The 18,029-nt window shown below is 42.2% G+C and overlaps 2 protein-coding genes and 1 long non-coding RNA gene across 10 annotated transcripts in view; 2 read left to right on the top strand and 1 right to left on the bottom strand.

Moving 5' to 3' along the window:
• The window catches only part of fam222ba (family with sequence similarity 222 member Ba), a 34,291-nt gene extending 16,782 nt beyond the window's left edge, over positions 1-17,509 (bottom strand). Inside the window, exons 1-3 of one of the 4 annotated variants that reach the window (XM_057053506.1) lie at positions 17,365-17,509; positions 17,185-17,254; positions 8,792-8,959 (exon numbers count right to left, since the gene is read on the bottom strand). The gene's annotated coding sequence lies outside the window, so the exon portion shown is untranslated. Of the gene's footprint in view, positions 1-7,656; positions 7,976-8,791; positions 8,960-17,184; positions 17,255-17,364 lie in introns of those variants that run through there. The other 3 variants (XM_057053508.1, XM_057053507.1, XM_057053509.1) reach the window with 3 other exon arrangements.
• Positions 2,299-12,105, top strand: LOC130537083 (uncharacterized). Its single transcript, XR_008953551.1, has 3 exons — positions 2,299-3,406; positions 4,883-4,985; positions 8,051-12,105. It is a non-coding gene; the product is annotated as an uncharacterized LOC130537083 (long non-coding RNA).
• Positions 12,176-16,207, top strand: eral1 (Era-like 12S mitochondrial rRNA chaperone 1). 5 transcript variants are annotated; one of them, XR_008953550.1, is made up of 12 exons: positions 12,176-12,410; positions 12,548-12,697; positions 12,804-12,931; positions 12,999-13,076; positions 13,167-13,213; positions 13,282-13,343; positions 13,551-13,663; positions 13,918-14,223; positions 14,319-14,468; positions 14,686-14,912; positions 15,028-15,090; positions 15,228-15,282. XR_008953550.1 is itself a non-coding variant. In XM_057053513.1 (12 exons), the coding sequence occupies exons 1-12, from the start codon at positions 12,317-12,319 to the stop codon at positions 16,062-16,064; spliced, it is 1,395 nt and encodes a 464-aa protein (XP_056909493.1). In that variant the 5' UTR covers positions 12,176-12,316; the 3' UTR covers positions 16,065-16,207. The 5 variants fall into 5 exon arrangements, 4 of the variants coding, with proteins under 4 accessions (XP_056909493.1, XP_056909495.1, XP_056909496.1 ...); XM_057053513.1 differs by lacking the exon at positions 14,686-14,912 and adding an exon at positions 15,942-16,207 and having other exon boundaries at positions 15,228-15,308; XM_057053515.1 differs by lacking the exons at positions 14,686-14,912; positions 15,028-15,090 and adding an exon at positions 15,942-16,207 and having other exon boundaries at positions 15,228-15,308.
• Positions 17,510-18,029: the final 520 nt, after the last annotated feature.

The raw sequence follows: 18,029 nt of genomic DNA, 5'->3' as shown, positions 1-18,029 counted from the left end.
CCGGCATGACAAACATCTCACCTCTGTGTCTGCATGGGAACAGCTAGGCCTCAGAGTATCAGAGCCTTCCGACTGTCTGCCCATCAGTTCGCACACGCTGTTGTGTTTGCTGGGCTTTCATGTTCAGATGCAGGATAGCAACACAGAGGCTAACTATCGAACTACCACAACACTGTTTATTAGCGCAAAGGTTAACAGGTTATGTTTTGATTTGTTATGTTTCTGCTGGTGTTGGTATGTTAGAAGCCCGCTCCCCCACCCCCCCAAAAATGCACAGTTTTTCTGCATTGCATTCTGTCTATACTCTATCATTACTTACTCTCTCTATGGGTGTGTGTATACCTAAATGTAAAGGCTTTACTTAAAATAGAAATAAATATAAATAAGCCTGTATCAAAGAGAGTGTTGTGATAGATATAAATGAAAGAAACTTCTTTTCAAGCTCTCCCACTTCCTTGCTTCCTACTTGCTCACTGGTAGCTCATGTGGCCATCCACCAATTCAAGACTGATGAGGCTTGCTCAAAGGTCTGCGCCATTGAGCACAGCGTTAATGCACCCAGCAGCAACACCTCACTGTACACACTTTGGGAGGGACTGTCACAGGGAGGGAGTTACCAGATGTGCTGATAAACAGAAGAGTGAAATGACTTGTGAATCCAAATATGTAAGAAATTCCTCAAGCCTCAAGTTAAAGTGACTAGAACAAAGTAAAAATTAGGAAAAATATAACTTTTGTATTAATTTCAGTTTTGGGTGATTTAAAGCAAATTCTGGTGTGGTTACAACTGATGGAACCAGGGACACTTCAATCAATGTAAACAGCACATGAATAAAAGAGAAAAAGTCATCCATTAAAATACTGAGAAAATGGAAAACAGTGTAAAAAAAATCTAATTTCAAAGGGAAATAAACGATATCCAGTGAACCTGGTCACCGATGTGCAGTAGATTGTGATAGATCCTACGAATGAGGCCAAGGAAGGATGGCCATGAATAGAAAGGTCTGCATTTAATTTGCTAATCCATCATTTCAATTGTCCTCAGTAACAAAGGGAAAAGAGAGTGGTGGCGTATTCAGAGGCAATGAAGCATGCTGCGGGGTGCGTGTGTGGTTCTCCATGGAGATAGAGAGGCCATGGCCCTTGGCCCTGAGAGTCCAACTGGTGTGTCTAAGAATGGGATCTGATGAGCTGAATGCAGGCAGAGCTAATCCCTTCGTGACCAAAGAATTGTTTAACTATGTTTGACTGATTATGCTAACCCCCCCCCCCCCCACCCCCCTGACTCCACTTACAATCTATTTGTTCAATCAAGTCTCATCGCGCCACAGAGGTGGAGATGGAGAAGAGGATATACGCAAAGGAAAAAGGGCAACATGAAAAAAATCATCCTGGAGGAAGCACAGTGCAAGTCAAAAGGCCATTTTTTTGGTACAACTTGCAATTTTCCAAAAGCACAAATATGCAAACTAGCAGTTGCTAATATTTAAAAGGTCACGTTTACTGAGTAATTTTGACAAAAAAGCTGATCATGGTTACTCAGCATACCACGCTACTTTTTACCAATTTTCCCCAGCATGAAAAAAGAGGTTGCCAGGAAGATTAACCCAGCTTCCTTTTATAGCCCCTGACAAGAGGTTAAATCTCACATCACACTGGCTGAAATGTCTGCGAGTAATTATATCAAGAAAATGTATTTTCTGTTCTTCCCCTTGCCGACTGCAGCTGATCAAAGCCTAATGATGGTGTCAGGACTGTTGGCAGTGCTGCCTTGCTAAATCGCCCCATTGGGATGGCAATCTGTCAGGGCTGCGAGCCCTGCTAAACAGCACAGGATGCAAGTACAATAACGCTTGACAGAGAGTTGACTAAATTAACTGGACCTTTTCCAAGCAAGCTTTCCATCAGTGGGATGCCATTAAAACTCAATGTAATGATAAAACATCTCTTTGTTTTGAGTCTGGAACTTTGTGTTTATATGTACACAGAGGGCTGTGTACACAGTCAGACATCTGGGTTACTACCAATAACAATGAAACCCATCACCAGAGCATAAGCCGTTTTCCCATAGAAGAGCAAATCTACACAATGCCTGCTTCCTACATTATGTGAGGAATGTGGCTATTAATTAGGAAAATTAAACACATAGTTCAGGCGGGCAAACTCTCGCAATGACACGTTTCATACAGAGAGAAATGGTTCTCTGTAACAAAGCAACATGATCTATTTAAGGAATATTTAGACCAGTATGCCTTTTACAGGGTGGGCCCCACCAAAAAACAGCCCATCAGTCTCCCACTTTGTCTGCTAATGTTACACATCTTCAGGGGATTATTTTAGAATAATTCAAAATAGCCATGCAGTAGCCTGATCAATGCTGACATTTTGCTTTGCTAATTAAAAACCTCCTTCATAAATAACCTCGACTTTTTAGAGTGTGTTTGCAACACAGCATGTATAATGGTTGGTTTTATTATTGGCTCTAAGGCCCCGTGGCCACAGACAACAGGGGGAAATAAAAAGAATATATGCCAATCACTTATCACTAAAGGATTCCTGACAAAAGAAGCCTTAAAAATCTGACAGCTTTTCTTCTCCTTGTCAGTTCTCGGCATTGGTGGCTCCTTAAAAAAGGGCCCTCAACAAGAGGCTCCTTCAAGAAGTTTGACCCTAATCTTAACCCCATACAGGTGGCACAGCAATAACACAGAATGTAGGAGTGCTATTCACAAGAGGGCAAACAGAAAACACCGGTCTCAACTAAAGACCTGCACAACTAAAGACGATTCAGTCGAGTACAAAGATGATTCATCACCTAAAATGTATTTTAATGTGCTGAATAGCAAATCCCTTTGAGGGCATTAAGGATAAAGACTTCTACTCATGAATCAGGTTAAAGGCTATGTCACAAAGTTGGTTAAAAACTAGGTAGATAGCACCAATGTTGGAATTTAAAAGCTGTAAATATTCAACCACTGTGTGGACAAAGGTCAAATTGCCTGTTTTAAACCTGTAACCGTTAAAAAAAAAAGAAAAAGATGGGGATCTGTCACCTGTAATCTCTTACTTCGGTAGAAAAAGGGGCAATGATTGCTTCTTTGCTGCGTCCAGCTGCAGTTTTTGAACTATGAACTGTGATTACAGGCAACACCATCCCCCTGAACATCAGCCGCATGCCTGCACATTCCAGGAAAAGCAGCCAGGTGAAGACAACAAAAACATAAAAAATGAAGGCAAGCGTGTGAGCTGAAGCCATGTTTACCATCCCTATAAGAGAGGTTCATCATCCTCGCAGCTTTCACAGTAGCCCTGGAATTTGAGTGTGTGGTGCAGATGGAGGGGCGGCTAATGGTGCAGGTCTGTGTACAAAAGGATTAACCACAAGATGAGAGACTGTTTGGACAATGTAGGTGTGATATAAACTCTTCATCAGCTGTTCAATAACGATTCCGTTCCACCTATTACACAGGAGGTTTAATCAAAAACTCAACTGTGGAAGGAGTTAAAAGTAATTGTTGCCTTGTTTGACTTTTGTACTTTGTACTCAGGCAGAAAGGTGTCATTTGTTTCATAGGGGCAGTGAATGACATGCCTATAAGATTAGCTTCTGAAGGTCACAGTCCTAGCCTCTCTTTTCAGTTGCCTTTCACAACACAACTTGGGGCTCTTTTGAACAACGGGATGAATGTCATCTGGTTACTTTTCAAGGCACGGAGATACCATTCACTGAGGCAACAATGGCTGCAACAGGGACCAGAGGGTTAGAAGGGCATAAAGAGTCCCATTCTGAGTGCTGCTCTACTGTATCTCCAGTGTGCTGCAAGCATAAATGAAACACACCCTCACACAGAGGCCTGAAGAAGACCTACAAGTGAACAAACTATGGCCAGGGACTCACCACAGTGCAGCTCCCAATACAAGGAATGGCATTATGGTAAAACATCTACAAATGTGTTTACAGTATTACCTACATTCTTAATATATTACAATTTTTCATATTTGACCGTCTTAGAAACCAGGTCTGCAGGTTTTTTTTAAAGTAATCAATTATTTCATTCATCACAAAATGGTGTATCTATTCCATTTAACCCACGTAAACCATTTATCTTTTTTGTGAAAGGTTGATCAAAGCCAATTGCTACACTAAGTCCTACCAGAGAAAGAAAAACTAAAAGGAGATATTTAAACACACAAATACAGGCCATGATGACTGGCCTGATCCACATGCTTGGACCTTTATTCATATGTTAAAGGCCTGTCTCCAAAAGATTATTCCCCCAGAACTGGAATCCTTCACCAATGAAGTTTCTAATGAGGCCTTGGCAATATTAAAAATACAGTCAAGCTCAATTAGCCAACTGCATTTCACATCTCCTCCTACTATAATCCTCTAGTAGCTTAGCCTTATCTAATGTCTGCGCCAACTATGACACTGTGAGCTCAGCCACCCTCTCACCCCCTCCAGCTTTACTGCCGCTATGCTGTGGCATTCTTCCTGAACCCACAGACCAGGTCACAGTCTGAGCCTCTTCACTTGTGTCTAATGATGTCCTGAAATGTGCTGTTGGCATGAGCGTTGGAAAACTGCAGCAATAACTATGGAGATGCTAATGGCATGGCAGCGATTACTTAAGGGTCATATGGGACTCACCCAACAACCTCGCAGTACAGAGGATGTGTTATTGGGGGTAGAGAATGTCAGGGGAGCGTTAGTGATCCGACTGAGACGACCTTATCTTGCAACATAAACAGATAAGAGTCTGTGTCTGCTTCACTATTCTGCCGTCTCTAAGAGATTGAGGTGGATAAATAACCCTGTTGTCTCTGGTGCCTGACAAGCCTGATCAGACAGATCCTCACCTGAATCTTGTTTCTCCTGCAGCTATTACTGCTATTTTGCTGTGAATGTCACCAGGAGGCTTCGATTCTTGGCTGATTACACTCAAATCAAAGACGCAACATCTGCAGAAAGCCCTTCACAGCAGGTCTTCACCAATTTCTTGCTTTATGTTTGTTTGTTACATCCAGAGAAGCGTAGTTCTTTGAGAGCTTAAGCAAAAATCGCAATGCATGTTGCAATCTTTTATGCATATTTGTGGTGGCAGAAATACCAATTATAGCTACATGTCTTTTTTTAGATGCTTTAAGAACACCTTGGTAAAAATATTGTACTAGTGTTCAACACTGAGAGACTGTTTGCATAGAAATAATCGAGGAAATGGCTTTGGTGATGTTTGACAAATGTCTTGTGATTGGTAAAGAAAACTATAATAACAGGTCAAATTTGTGTGAGAAAAATACGGACGCTGGATAACTTTCAAAGGATTGTGAGGATGAAGGATCCCGAAGGATCCTGGCTGAATTTGCATTAAGTGTTATGACTGCAACAAGAATTCCTAGAGGGAACGCCTTTAGTCAGTTTGCAGTTCTCCCGACTCAAGGCTCAGGGTTTGTAATAAAAACTATCCAGTAAGTGCAGTGCAAAGGATCCTGTCGGTTAAATCCAGGCAAACAAACAAAAAAGTTGCAAACAAAGATATTATCTATGTTGCCTGATGCCTGCAGTCATTGGCATTAAAAAATAAAACATGTTAATCAGACTAAACATCAACTGTCCCACAGCCTGAGCCCTGCAGGTAAGTCCCTGACCTGTAGTAACCTCTTTATGTCCCGAAATGATTATCATATGGTTGTACCGCTAATATCTTAGCCTGACCTGCATTCGACCCACACTGGGCTTCCTCAAGTTGATGGCTCACACAAAGACTTCTAAACATCTGCTCGGTGTCTGAGTCCAGACTCGTACAGCTGATGTGACACTGGGTGGCCGCACAGAAAGCCTCTCCGAGTGGTGGGTGGCTAAGTGGGGGAATGCTGGCCGACAGCTGGCCCAGGGACTATTGGAATAAAAGGTGCAGCCAAGCAGCAGATGACTGGTACCTGTCCTGCTGTGGCATACCAGTCAGGCTGATTTCATAAATGGAACGAATGCCGCACATCTGAAAACACTAGGGTGAGAAAAATAACTTGCTGGCGCACAGAGCTCACAGACAACATCTGCAAGAGAGTTGACGTTGACGGTTCCCTGCTGGGAACTAAAAGGGTCAAACCCTGTGCTTGGGAAAGAGTGCAGAATCCAAATGTTCCAGTTTAAGCATCAATTCTAAAACCTTATGGTGAATGACTGATGACAATAGCATGGTGAGAGAGGGAGGTTCACTCCAACATGGCAGAAAAACAACTGCAACTGAAATATACCGGAGAGCAGCGCCATTCACAGTCAGGACTGACACTAATCAATGGATTTTAATGAGTTCACTGAGGATCTCAACAACAGCCGATGCATAAAAGCTGCTCAAATCATCCTCTATTTCAGTCTTTGTACCTTATGATCTGGTATTCATAGTCCTGCTCTGAAGTCTTGAAGAAATAAAGCAGAGCTTTGATGTTACCCTCTTATTACCACTATTGGAGCCAAGCAGAATGTGGAGGAATCAGACTGTCAGTCACATGGCAAACCAGCAGCACTGCACATCTTTGGCTCCTTGTAGGGGCACACTCATCAATATCTGCTCTGTTGTTTGGTTACAAGGATGTTCAAGACCACGAGGAAAACCAAACTGGATTATATTTACTGATTTTCTAATTCAAGAGGGCAGAAATATGGGTATGACAGCAGGTTAACAGGTTGCGCCTCCACCAGGGATGGCAAACTGAACAGCTACTGCGGCCAACCCACACAAGTGTTTATTTAAAAGTATTTAAATACATTCAAATGTGTTTTGCAGCAGTTGGCTGGGAAAACTTTGCTTCAGTTTTGGTTAAAGATCAACCAGTCAGGTCACTGAAATTGGGAGAGACACAGTGAAAAGCTGCGGCGCGACATGATCCACACATAGGTTTTACCTTATTTTCAATGCTGTCATTTTCTACAATTCTGACCAGAATGACCTAAACCTATAATGCCCAAGACACATTCAAGGCCACATCCAAGTTAACTAAGAGTTTGTGTGAAACAGTTACAGCTGTTGCAGATAGCTGTAAACATCTCCCGCTGTCACATTCTTAAAGCTCTTGGCATGTTCTGTGAAAGTAAGAGATGCACTATTACAGAGAAGGATGGGATCTGGATGCTAAATACAGCTATGCTATTTTCCCCAAATGAAGAAAAATGATTAATTTTGGCGTCTCCCCTTGCGAATAATAATTTAAAACATGGCTTATGGGATAAAATTTAAAACACTGCCAAAGTTGCTGAAACTTTCAACTTTGCTTTAATTTCTTTCTGAAATATATCCGTCAAACTGCTGTCAGAGCAGGCAGAGTGAAATTTACAGGCGGAGGGAGGCCTTAGAGTTATTTGCTTCTGAGACCTAATTAATCTTCATTGTGCTGGGAAACATAGCACCCCGATGCAAAACTGGTTCCTTCTACAGATAATTGCAAAGAGCCAATAGGCCTGCCTGAGTTTCCCAGACAACAGTGTTTGAAATGTAATTATCTGCTTTTTGCAAAGTACAAGCTTTATAATATTGAAGAATTACTTATGCAATATCAGTCATGCTGGAGTGACCGCCTTATATCGCCAAACACAGCCAACAATCAATTTAAATTATAAACAGTTAAAAGTGTAAACGCATGTTGAGTTCTGCTTACATCTTTTTACCCTCTGCAAAGCAAACACGATCACTTCCATAATCCAGCCAGTGAAATCATATCCGTGCACATTATAGATGGATGGTCATAAAAGCAGCCTGGGAGCAAAGACAACACCGGCAGCCTGGGGAAACATTAACATTCCACCGTGCAAATGTCAGACATGGGAGGCTGACAAACGTCGACAGGATGTAATTAGCAGCGTGTTGCCTTAAGATACCCGAACTGTGATCAGAGATAGAGGACAGCCTTCCCTCTGTGGCAAAACAAAGCTGCTCGGCTCATCTCAAACTCCTGCACTCCTCCTCCTCAGCGGCCGAGGTTGTGCGGCAGGATCAGGATGAGCCCGGTGACGTCAACCTTTTGTTATCACCTTTAACACTTGCCTTTGCAGGTGGGAACGCTTGTCGCTGTCGTCAGATCCAGCGGTGCTATTTCTAGCCGCGCCGTCGCGCCAGCAGCGTGCAACATCTGCACAGCACGTGAAGGCGGCGGACGCTAAATTTGGACATAACGAACTGGTTTTGGGAAGAACCGTGAGGGACAGAAGCGGTGGAAGAAGGACTGAGTGACAGATGAAACGTGTTGGAGAGAAAAAAACTCGGGAAAAGCTTCTGGCGGCCTCGCTTCCAACTCTGCTCACAGCTTCATCCTTCTAAAGAAGCAACTTGTCATTTCTCCAAAAAGGTGGCTACGGTGTCTGTCTCTCCACAGCTCTTACACACTGACGCAGGCTTAAAAATGACTCCGAAGTCAAATTAAACTTCTTATCCTCACTGCCTGGTGTCATCTTGTTGAGATAAACACAACTAGTATACGAGTCCAACAACACAGATTCATTGAGTTAAGCAAACGACCTGTAATGAATCTTTAATGCCGAAATGGGACGTTTGCGTGGAGGAAGGGAATCAAGACGTTAAAAGTAAACAGTCGTTATTTAGGTAAGCTCTACAGCAGCTGTAAGCCTGCAGGTTATCAGGCAATGAACCCAGGCTCCAGGCTAGCTTACCAAGCCAGGCAGGCTGAAACAGTCCTATTGTTGCCTCATCCAGCTTTCCCAAAATTTAACACAGAATTTCAGAGAACACCACGCATAAACGGAAAGAAAAGGCTTTGGCAAGATACAACTACTTACTCTCCGTTCTCCTCTGCGAAAGGCATCGTTTATTGCGTCGCCATGGTTTAAAACAGCCTAATTTTCTCCCGTTGCCCTGCGTTGCCGAATCACTGCTGCTGCTGCTGTCTGCGGCAGCAACTTCCGGCGCATGCGCAGTGGAGAGGACGGCCCAGACTGCACGCTCTGCTTTAAAGACACAGTCAATGGCGAATTTAATTGGACGTCTGCAAATACGTTTAGTTTTTTACACGTTTTTTACAACATCTATCTATCTATCTATCTATCTATCTATCTATCTATCTATCTATCTATCTATCTATCTATCTATCTATTATTTCACAAACTTCTAATGCTGAGTTTTGTGGAGAAGACATAGATGAGGTGTTCTTGTGATGATAAAAACCATTGAGGACCAGTTGAACAGGATACCACAACCCCAGAGTCAGCTTGATCTATTTGGAGGTCTGTTGCAGTAAATCTGGGGTTCTGACTTGCTCTTCTACCAAACCCAGGGGCAGTAGGTTAAGCAGTTTATCTCTGATAATAATGTTTTGGTTGTTGTTTTGTCATCATTATTGCTGTCAACTGCCTTTCTTTCTTTTTTTTTTTTTTTTTAGCTTTCTCCTGCTTAAAGGAACCCATGGCTACTTAGTGTTGAAAAGACTTTAGAGGAACCTATCTATATGATGGGTATCTATAAATATTAAGATTTTCATCATCCTGTCTTTCCTAAAAATTATTGCAAACAAGCCTTGACCTTAACAGGCCAATTATGTCCTGAAACCAGTCAAATTCACCTGACAGCTCAGATCTGTTTTTTTTTTTTACTGCTTTCCCCTTTTCACTTAAAAATGTACAAAAATGTAACTGACATTTATGAGAGCTTTCTACTTATCTTTCTATATTTTGATTTACTTGTTGTGCATTCTTTTACTCTTCATCAATAATCCTTGTTGCTGGGGAAGATAAAACTGACCTAAAAGCTTTCATGGTCAATAGTACCACATGCTTCATGACTTGATGAAATGTTCAGTTTAAGTAGCCTGTGTGTATGGCTCCCTAATCAAAGACTTATATTTCTGTGACAACTAAAATAAATTACTCTATTACACCCACCCACCTGCCCTCTCCACAGTATTGACACCATTTTATGAGCAGAGAGAGACAAATGGACAACACTGGGGATTGTGGCAAGTTAAGAAAATGCTGGAAAATGCACCCTTGGTCATGTAGTGTCAAATCACAACCTGCATGAAAAACCCAGATGAATGCCAAAACGCAATAGCAAGTGTTCTGATTGTCATTGCACATCATGATTATTAAAATATTCCAGTCACTTCTGGTCTGCAAGCTTGACTTTCAAAATCAGCAAGGAAAAGAAGGCCAAATTTGGTCTGAAAGCCCAATCAAACACAGTGCTCTCAGTCCAGCAGGTGGGGGAAGCAGCAGCAGCAGCAGGCTCCATCAGGCAATAATACGAAGTTAATGATGCAGAATGGTGTCTTTCTCCACACCAAAAAGACATCAATACAGGATGTTTAAGAATGCCGTTCCAAATTACGCTCTTTAAATTCATCACTGACATGACTGATGATTTCAAAGAGAGGCATTATTGATCCACTTCACAGACAAGTCACATCGATTGCAGGTCTAGAATGAATAAAAGTTTTTTCTCCCCCCATCCATATCCCCTGCAGAGAGAAAGTGATTGTACAATCATTGGTGCAACCTATATGGGTAGTTTGGGAACCAAATCACCTCCTTTAAAAAGAGAGACAGGACATACTATATAGAGCTGTATGTGCTTGCTGAACTGGGGGACCTTGGAGGGCCTTAAGGGCAAAACAGCAGAATCACTCTGCTCTCCAATTTTTTTGAATGTGGAAATGCATCCATCAATTTATTAACCTGCAGGATCCTGCAATAAGGAGCCTGCCTGGGTTCTCAGCAGGGTAAAATTCAGGAGGGGCTCTTTTATAGACAATCATCCAGCTGTGCAGCGGTACACCTCTCACTGCAATCAGTGGTGATGGAGTGATAGATGCTCTGACATACTGACAGATTGTTTTTTCCCCACCTCTGCTCCCTGTTGACATGCCCCATGGCTCCTGCTTAGTATTCCATGAACTTTGTTATTCCTCAAGAGCAGCCAGATGTTCCTATTAGCAGATATGCTTCCAGTTATTGCATCCAAGTTATAGTGACATTAGGAAATCAACAAGGTAGGGTTCTGCAGCAAAGCCTGCTCCACCAAGCAATCTGTTTCTAGACGCAGATTCTGAAAATTCAAGGACACTTCCCCAATTTTCATGAGAGTGAAGTTTTTAATGTAAGAATGACAGAAACCGAGATTAATTTGAAATCCAAACAGACTTGCAGCAGCAGTGGGAGGTTTTCCATTACACCATGCTAAATCCCACTTGCAAGGGCACTTCCACTGAAAAAGTGGGCTAGAGCTTATGATTAAATGGTATGCAGGTGAAGCCTTTTTGTCTTTTTTTAGAAAGAAAGAGAGAGGAAGTGTTGTCTTTGAAGGCCCGAGTTAATGCAGTCGTAAAAAGACTTCTGATACACTCCCACGTGAAATAGCCATGTGTGGAAAGCCCAGAGGGAGAGGGGGCCTTGAATGAATTTGAGAGAGAGAGTGGGAGGGAAGCAGATAGAGAGAAAGTTTAAACATCGTTGATCCTCAAATATCCTTTTGAGTTCTGGTTCAATTGGAATTCTGCAGTGAGTGTCTGCTAAAAGCCCATTTTTGTTGCCCTTCCATTGCTGCTGAGCTTTTAGAGTTCTACGATGATAGATTGCAGGCTACCTGATATCCTTCATCATCCTCCCCAGTGGAGGTGTTTGTTCCGCCCTGAGCAAATCCTTGAGGACTAACAAACAGCCGGCACGTTTGATGCATTATGGGGAGACATCTGCTCTTCCTGATTCTCACATACAAATTAAAACAATACAGTAATCACTCAGTATGCAAACTCCTTTAGTCACATGATTTACCTTACACAATCCTCAGCTCTAACATCACTGCCTCCTTTTGTTATTATGAATCATTATTAAATGGCTACAGGGTGTAAGTGACGGCTTATACATTGTTTTCCTTAGGTTAGCATATTGTCTTTAACAACCTCTGTAACATTGTCATAACTGTGCTTCAAACATTTTATGCTACAAAAAGTGTAAATTGGTGAGTGTATGCTTTGGTTATCAATTTATAATTACCTAACTTAAATTTGTAAACCCTTTCAAATGTTGTTTCTCCCTGTAAAAAAATACTATTTGACATGAACTGAATCTGTGAAAGAAAATTATTAAAATATTAAAACCGAGTGTCTTTGAGATGTATTCCGGTAGGAGGCAGTAGCGCCCCTCCCTAAACCATTGTTAAGACTCTCTTAGCGGAAGTTGCGTGTCGTTAGTCGTTAGTCAACATGGCTTCATCCTGTGGGTAAACGTGAATGTAAATATACGTCACATTATCTGAAAATAAATGTATTCTCACGTCGTCCGGAACGTACAAGTATCTGTCATCTAAGTTCAATGGCGTTCAGAGTGTTTGCTCGGTCCGTACGTTTCTGTGGGCGGCTGGCGGCGTCTACCCAGAAGCAAAGCGCGTCAGAGGGGCTTTTCCCAGGTAAGTCACTCAAATCAGCTCATTTGTTGAGAGGTATCGGTCCAGCATCGACGTGTTTGTTGTCATTCTATTAGGACTGAAGCATGAGTAGCTGACAAAGTATAACGTCGACTCTAATGCTCTCTTTATCATCGCAGGTGGCGCTTCATGCAGAGGTGTAGAAGGGAGGAAAGGATTTGTCTTCGTTCCTGCCTGTTTTATTACATCAGAGGCATTTCTTACGAGACTGGCCAATGGGGCAATATTAAAAGCTGATGCCCCTTTGCCCTCAGTTTTGCCAAACAGCGGTAATCCCATTTAATGTCCTGAAATCCATCTGATCAATCAGACAACATTTCTCCCACTGCTGTCATTTACTTGTAGTGACTCCTGATTCATTTTGTGTTCTTCCAGGTGAACACTTATCTTTATTATTGAGACACCCAGATCAACCTGCAAAGTCAAAAGTGTTGAAAGTAGCCATAATAGGATCTCCAAATGCTGGAAAATCTACATTGTCCAATCAGCTCCTTGGAAGAAAGGTGCCTAAAGTCTTTGTGTAGATGTGATGTGACTGGTTGTGCAATTGTCATTGGTTATTTCCCAAAGGTGTTTGCTGTGTCCAAGAAAGTCCACACTACCAGGAACCGCGCCATGGGTGTCTTAACAGAGGGTGACACGCAGATAGTAAGTTCATGACATCCATGTTCTGAATAATGCTCTTCAAATGCCTGGTTTTCATACTTACATATATATATCGATATTTTTGTTTTGTAGATTTTACTGGACACTCCTGGTCTCACTACTGTATCTAAAGTGAAACGGTGAGTTAGTTTTGTCTCAGCTGAACACTTTTTACATGAGATATGAATGGAAACCCTTTTTTCTGTAGACATCAGCTGGAGAAATCTTTGCTTGTGGACCCCTGGAACACAGTGAAAGAAGCTGACCTAAGTATGACAAATAATCACTTTAAACATTAACTTTTTACATTTTTGTTGAACGTGAACTGCAGCTTTCTATTTATAGAGGTTTTAATTTTTTACATCTTAAACAGAACCTTATAAACATTTTCTAATCAGAATATGTAGAAGCATTGGCCTCTACACAGTTTAAAACCAGGCCGTTTATTATACAAAAAGATTTTTGTTTCTTTGACAGTGGTGGTGATGGTGGATGTGGCGGACAGGTGGATGTGCAGCAGGTTGGATTTCGAGGTGCTTAAATGTTTGGCTCAGCACCCTGACACCCCTGCCATCTTAGTTCTGAATAAGGTATTCTAAGATCAATTGGGTGGAAATAATATAAGTGTACAGTATGTGTAGATTCTGAGTCATCTCTGTGAAGACGTTTTGCCTTCTATCCAGAAGGCTTCATCATGAACTGAAAAAGCCTTCTGGATAGAAGGCGAAACATCTTCACAGAGAAGAAACACAGTCCAGTTGACAGAGAAAACTACCTTGAATATAAGCGTAATAATTCATGTCACAAACCACTCCTAAATGTTTACTGATGTCTGTTGTTTAAGGTTGATAAAGTTAAGGCCAAAGACCGGCTGTTGGATATCACAGCTGTGTTAACGTGTGGAATGGTGAATGGACACAAAATGCGGGTTAGGCCAGTGATTAAGCCTCCATGGGCTAAAAAACTGCCTGACAACCACTTGGAATCACTGGATGAAGAGAATCACACAGAGACTAAGAGCCCCTCTGAGCTGAACTATCAGCTGAGTAAAGAGCAGCTGAAAGTGCTGAGGAGCCAGCTGGGATGGCCTCACTTTAAGGACGTTTTCATGCTCTCTTCTGTAGACAGTGACGATGTGGAGACACTGAAGGTACAGGATATAAATTAACTTTATTAAATACACTGTTTGTATTTCAGCACTGAACTGACTCTATATTTGTGTTTTTCCTCATCCTGGTTGTGTAGACATACTTCATTACTAAAGCCAAAACAGGGTCTTGGAAGTACCATAGTGAGGTCCTAACAGATCAAAGTCCAGAGGAAGTCTGCACCAACCTCATCAGGGAGAAGCTTCTGGAGTATCTGCCTCAGGAAGTGCCCTATGCAGTGACACAGGTGTTTCCCAAGTACAACAAAAGGCATTTTCAACCATTTTTCTTTTTAGGTTTGAAGACACAGTTTTGCATTCCTCTGTCGTTCACACATAGCCTTGAGATTCTGAAACACTCCTTGAATTAAAAATTTTGCACTGATTTACATCAGGGGCACAGTTGACAGTTGCAATACAGTGGATCACCAGAGAGGGAAATTAAGCTCATTGTTCATTTAACAGCATTCAACAGTGTCCGTCACAGGATTACTGATTGAGAAGAGGCTGGGCACTTACAGCCAGGCAGCTGCAGATTTCAGAGTAGATTTATGAGCCAAGTTCAACTGTGAGCAGTCTTCACCAGATTGGGACATTACTGGACAGTGGACACGACTGCTCTGCAGGGCTCAGTGTATGGTGTGGTGATGGCTTGTAACTCAGTGGCCGTGCTTAAAAGAGGCAAAAGAAATGTGAGTTTCAAGTGAGTGTCTCGCCTGCTAGTCCTCATTAGAATAAGCTGGCGGGTCTTATCCAGAAAGCTTCTCAACATGCCCACATCACTGAATAAAAATCCTTCTATTGCAGGTCTCCACTGAGCCGCCAACCCTGGGGCGCTCACACACTATGACTGTTTTAGCACCGCCACAGGTGACCTGTGCCAAAGATGACATGGTCACCTGGAGTTCTCTGGTTTTTTAGACAGTAGAATGATCTGCTTGTTTTAAGGGAATGATTTAATCTCTAAAATGTCCACAACAACCTGATAACCTTTTGTCTGTTTACAGTCTATTGAATTCTGGCAAGAGGGTGAAAATGGCGAGCTCCATATCAATGTCAAGCTTTATGCCAAGAAAGACACTCACATGGTAAGAACTCTAACCATGTATTAGATTTATCGGGATACACTAAATGTCCTCTTTTTAAATGTTGCTACAATGTAGTTTTAAATCTGTGAATTAGACTAGAATCAGTCTCTGGTGTGTTTCTGTATTTTTTAGAAAACTCTATGGAGTCAAGCCTCTCTGCTCTCCCAATAACACCTGTGGCCTTTTAAGGTTTCACATATGTCATTCCACCGCCTCGGATTTTTATTCTCCTAGTGTTTTAACTTGTAAATATTTGAGCAGCCTTTCTTAGCCATGCATCTTTAATGGCAGAGTATATTTGAGGCTGTGCCTGAGTGTGCCAAAATCTTTTCAAGGCCACTGACCTCTTTACAAGTAGAGAGCTTCAGACCAATCTCTTCCTGTCGTTTTTGTGTAGCAAATCCATGCACATTTATTTCATGAATACTTTTGATAAAAAACGTTTTGAACGGTCGAGATGAGACCTCAGATTAATGGACACTTTATCCCCAGAGTCTGAATATTTGTTGAGCTTCTCATTTCTCATCAGATGTTCCTGCTACCTCACGGAAAATGTTAAGTCACACTAAAGCTACTGAGATAGAAGGTTTGGATATTTTGGGTCGCTGATAGAGTTTTTGTGTGTGTCTGCAGAAGATGCTGATTGGCACAGCTGGCCAGGTGGTAGCGCGTATGGCCCAAGAGGCCGGGGAGGACCTAGGCCGAGTCTTCCTGAGGAACATAAAACTGAAGCTGTCAGTCAAACTGAAGACCTAAAGGGATGAAACCGCCACTTGTTTGAATTGACACTATATTTTTTCATATCTGAAGAGGCCGCTGCTGTTATTGTGTAAAATGAAAGAAAAAAAAACATGTAGAAATGATATTCAACAATATATTCAATAAACCCAGCTACTGTATTTGTTCCTATTTCTCTATCAATGATTAATCTATCCTGGAGTAGTTATGGTTGACATGTCTGTGCTGTGAAGACTGATTTATCTTTAGCATTCAGAACTCTTTGAGTAGGAGCTGCACAGTCATGTTCACTCAGGTGTCCCAGATGCAGCATCCGCCTCTGTTCTACATATAGCTCACATCAATTTAGCCTCTACTGCTGCCTTTCAACTGGGCCCAACCAACCCTGTTTTTGTTTCCCTGACTCCATCCTTTCCTCCCCCAAACCCTCACATTCAAGGCCCTTTAAAGCTCAGTGCTGCCCCCCACCCGGGGTTGAATAGTCTCACTAATGGATGGCCAAATGGAGCACTAACCTGGTGCTGAAATAGGTCGGATAATGGTGATTGGATTCATTCCTGCCGCCTATGATTTTAACTCCATGTTTACTCTATCTGGGCCATTTTGGTGAATACCCAGTCAGTGGCTTAAAGTGAGGCAGGACTGTGTGTGTGTGTGTGAGAGAGAGAGACTTAAATGTCTCTGTAAGCCCCTACAGCTTCCCCTGATCTCAGCAAACGTCTGCTTCCCAGTGATTAGACCAGCCCGTTGTGCAACAGTGATCAACACTCCAGACAAGCCAACCACGGCTGGAAAACTTCCAAACGGATGTACGGATCAGCCAGAACATTAAAACCCCTTTTACACACCAACTGATGGAAGAAATAAGGTGCTCGTTTGTTTCAATGGACCACACTTTATTTCCTCACAAGTACATCTCATAACAACAGCGGACCGTCCTCTGGGTGCTGATGACTTTGAGCGAGAACCGTGGAACCCTTACCATAACTGAAACTCAGTAATGGTAACGGTTTGACGGGCCTCCCCTGCAGAGAGCAGCCAGTGAGAGCCTCCTGAGTGTGTGCCGATGGAGACGGAGGAGGACTGAACCCCTGGATAGTACATCATCTATACTGTAGTGTCTCTTTAATAAACTTACAGTATTAGATGATATCCTGTCCAGGGCACAAGACATAACGGTTTCAGCGACTCCCAGCTTCATGTACGGTCTGTGAAATAAAGGAAGAGACATTAAAGAGATTGCCCAGGGAATAATTAAATATACCGTAGAAAAAAATGGAAGAGTCCACCACCGTCGTGACCCATCTTGTTCACTTACCTCTGTTTCTTCATCCACTGTGACGTGACCACATGTGGTTCAGACTCCCAACACTCTGCTTGCTGGTCTCTGACACTTAAAGGCTCCCAGCTCATTAGCATACCCCGATGACATCTGGGCGGACCAGACAGCTTGAGGTTAACTTTGTCTTATCTGGCTGAAACGTGGCCGTCTTCTGATGGCCCCACACCCTTCTTTTTTCAGGCTAATAGCTTTATTCTCCTTTTTACTTTCTGCATTCAAGGATATGATTTAAATAAGACTAAATATTGAAGGTCATAGAAAAAAAATCATTTGTTTTTCCACCTTTGGGATGATCAACCCTCTGATTTACATGTGTGATTAAAAACCAAGAAGCGATTAACTCACGGTTCCTTTATCTGACAATGTTATAAAAGGCTGCGCCTCTTAAATCCTGACTCACAGCCCGTGAATTTATGCGTGATGGTTCCCTGGCTTGGAATTTAATAGTGCTATATGTCAGCTACTGTCACATATCCGTCTTATTAATATTTTTTCTTTGGCTCAGCTAGATTCCAGGATATGGAAAAGCTGAGCTCTCTTTTATTAGATGTGTCGAAATGCATATCGAGCTCAAGGCATCAAATTATGTGAACCTGAGAGAGCTGGTAAACATTATTGCCTTTTAAAAAAAATCACAGAGA

The sequence above is a fragment of the Takifugu flavidus genome, chromosome 14, assembly GCF_003711565.1.
Source record: "Takifugu flavidus isolate HTHZ2018 chromosome 14, ASM371156v2, whole genome shotgun sequence".
Lineage (NCBI taxonomy): Eukaryota > Metazoa > Chordata > Actinopteri > Tetraodontiformes > Tetraodontidae > Takifugu > Takifugu flavidus.
The sequence above is the reverse complement of the archived record's forward strand: the minus strand, read 5'-3'. Positions and strand labels throughout refer to the sequence as shown.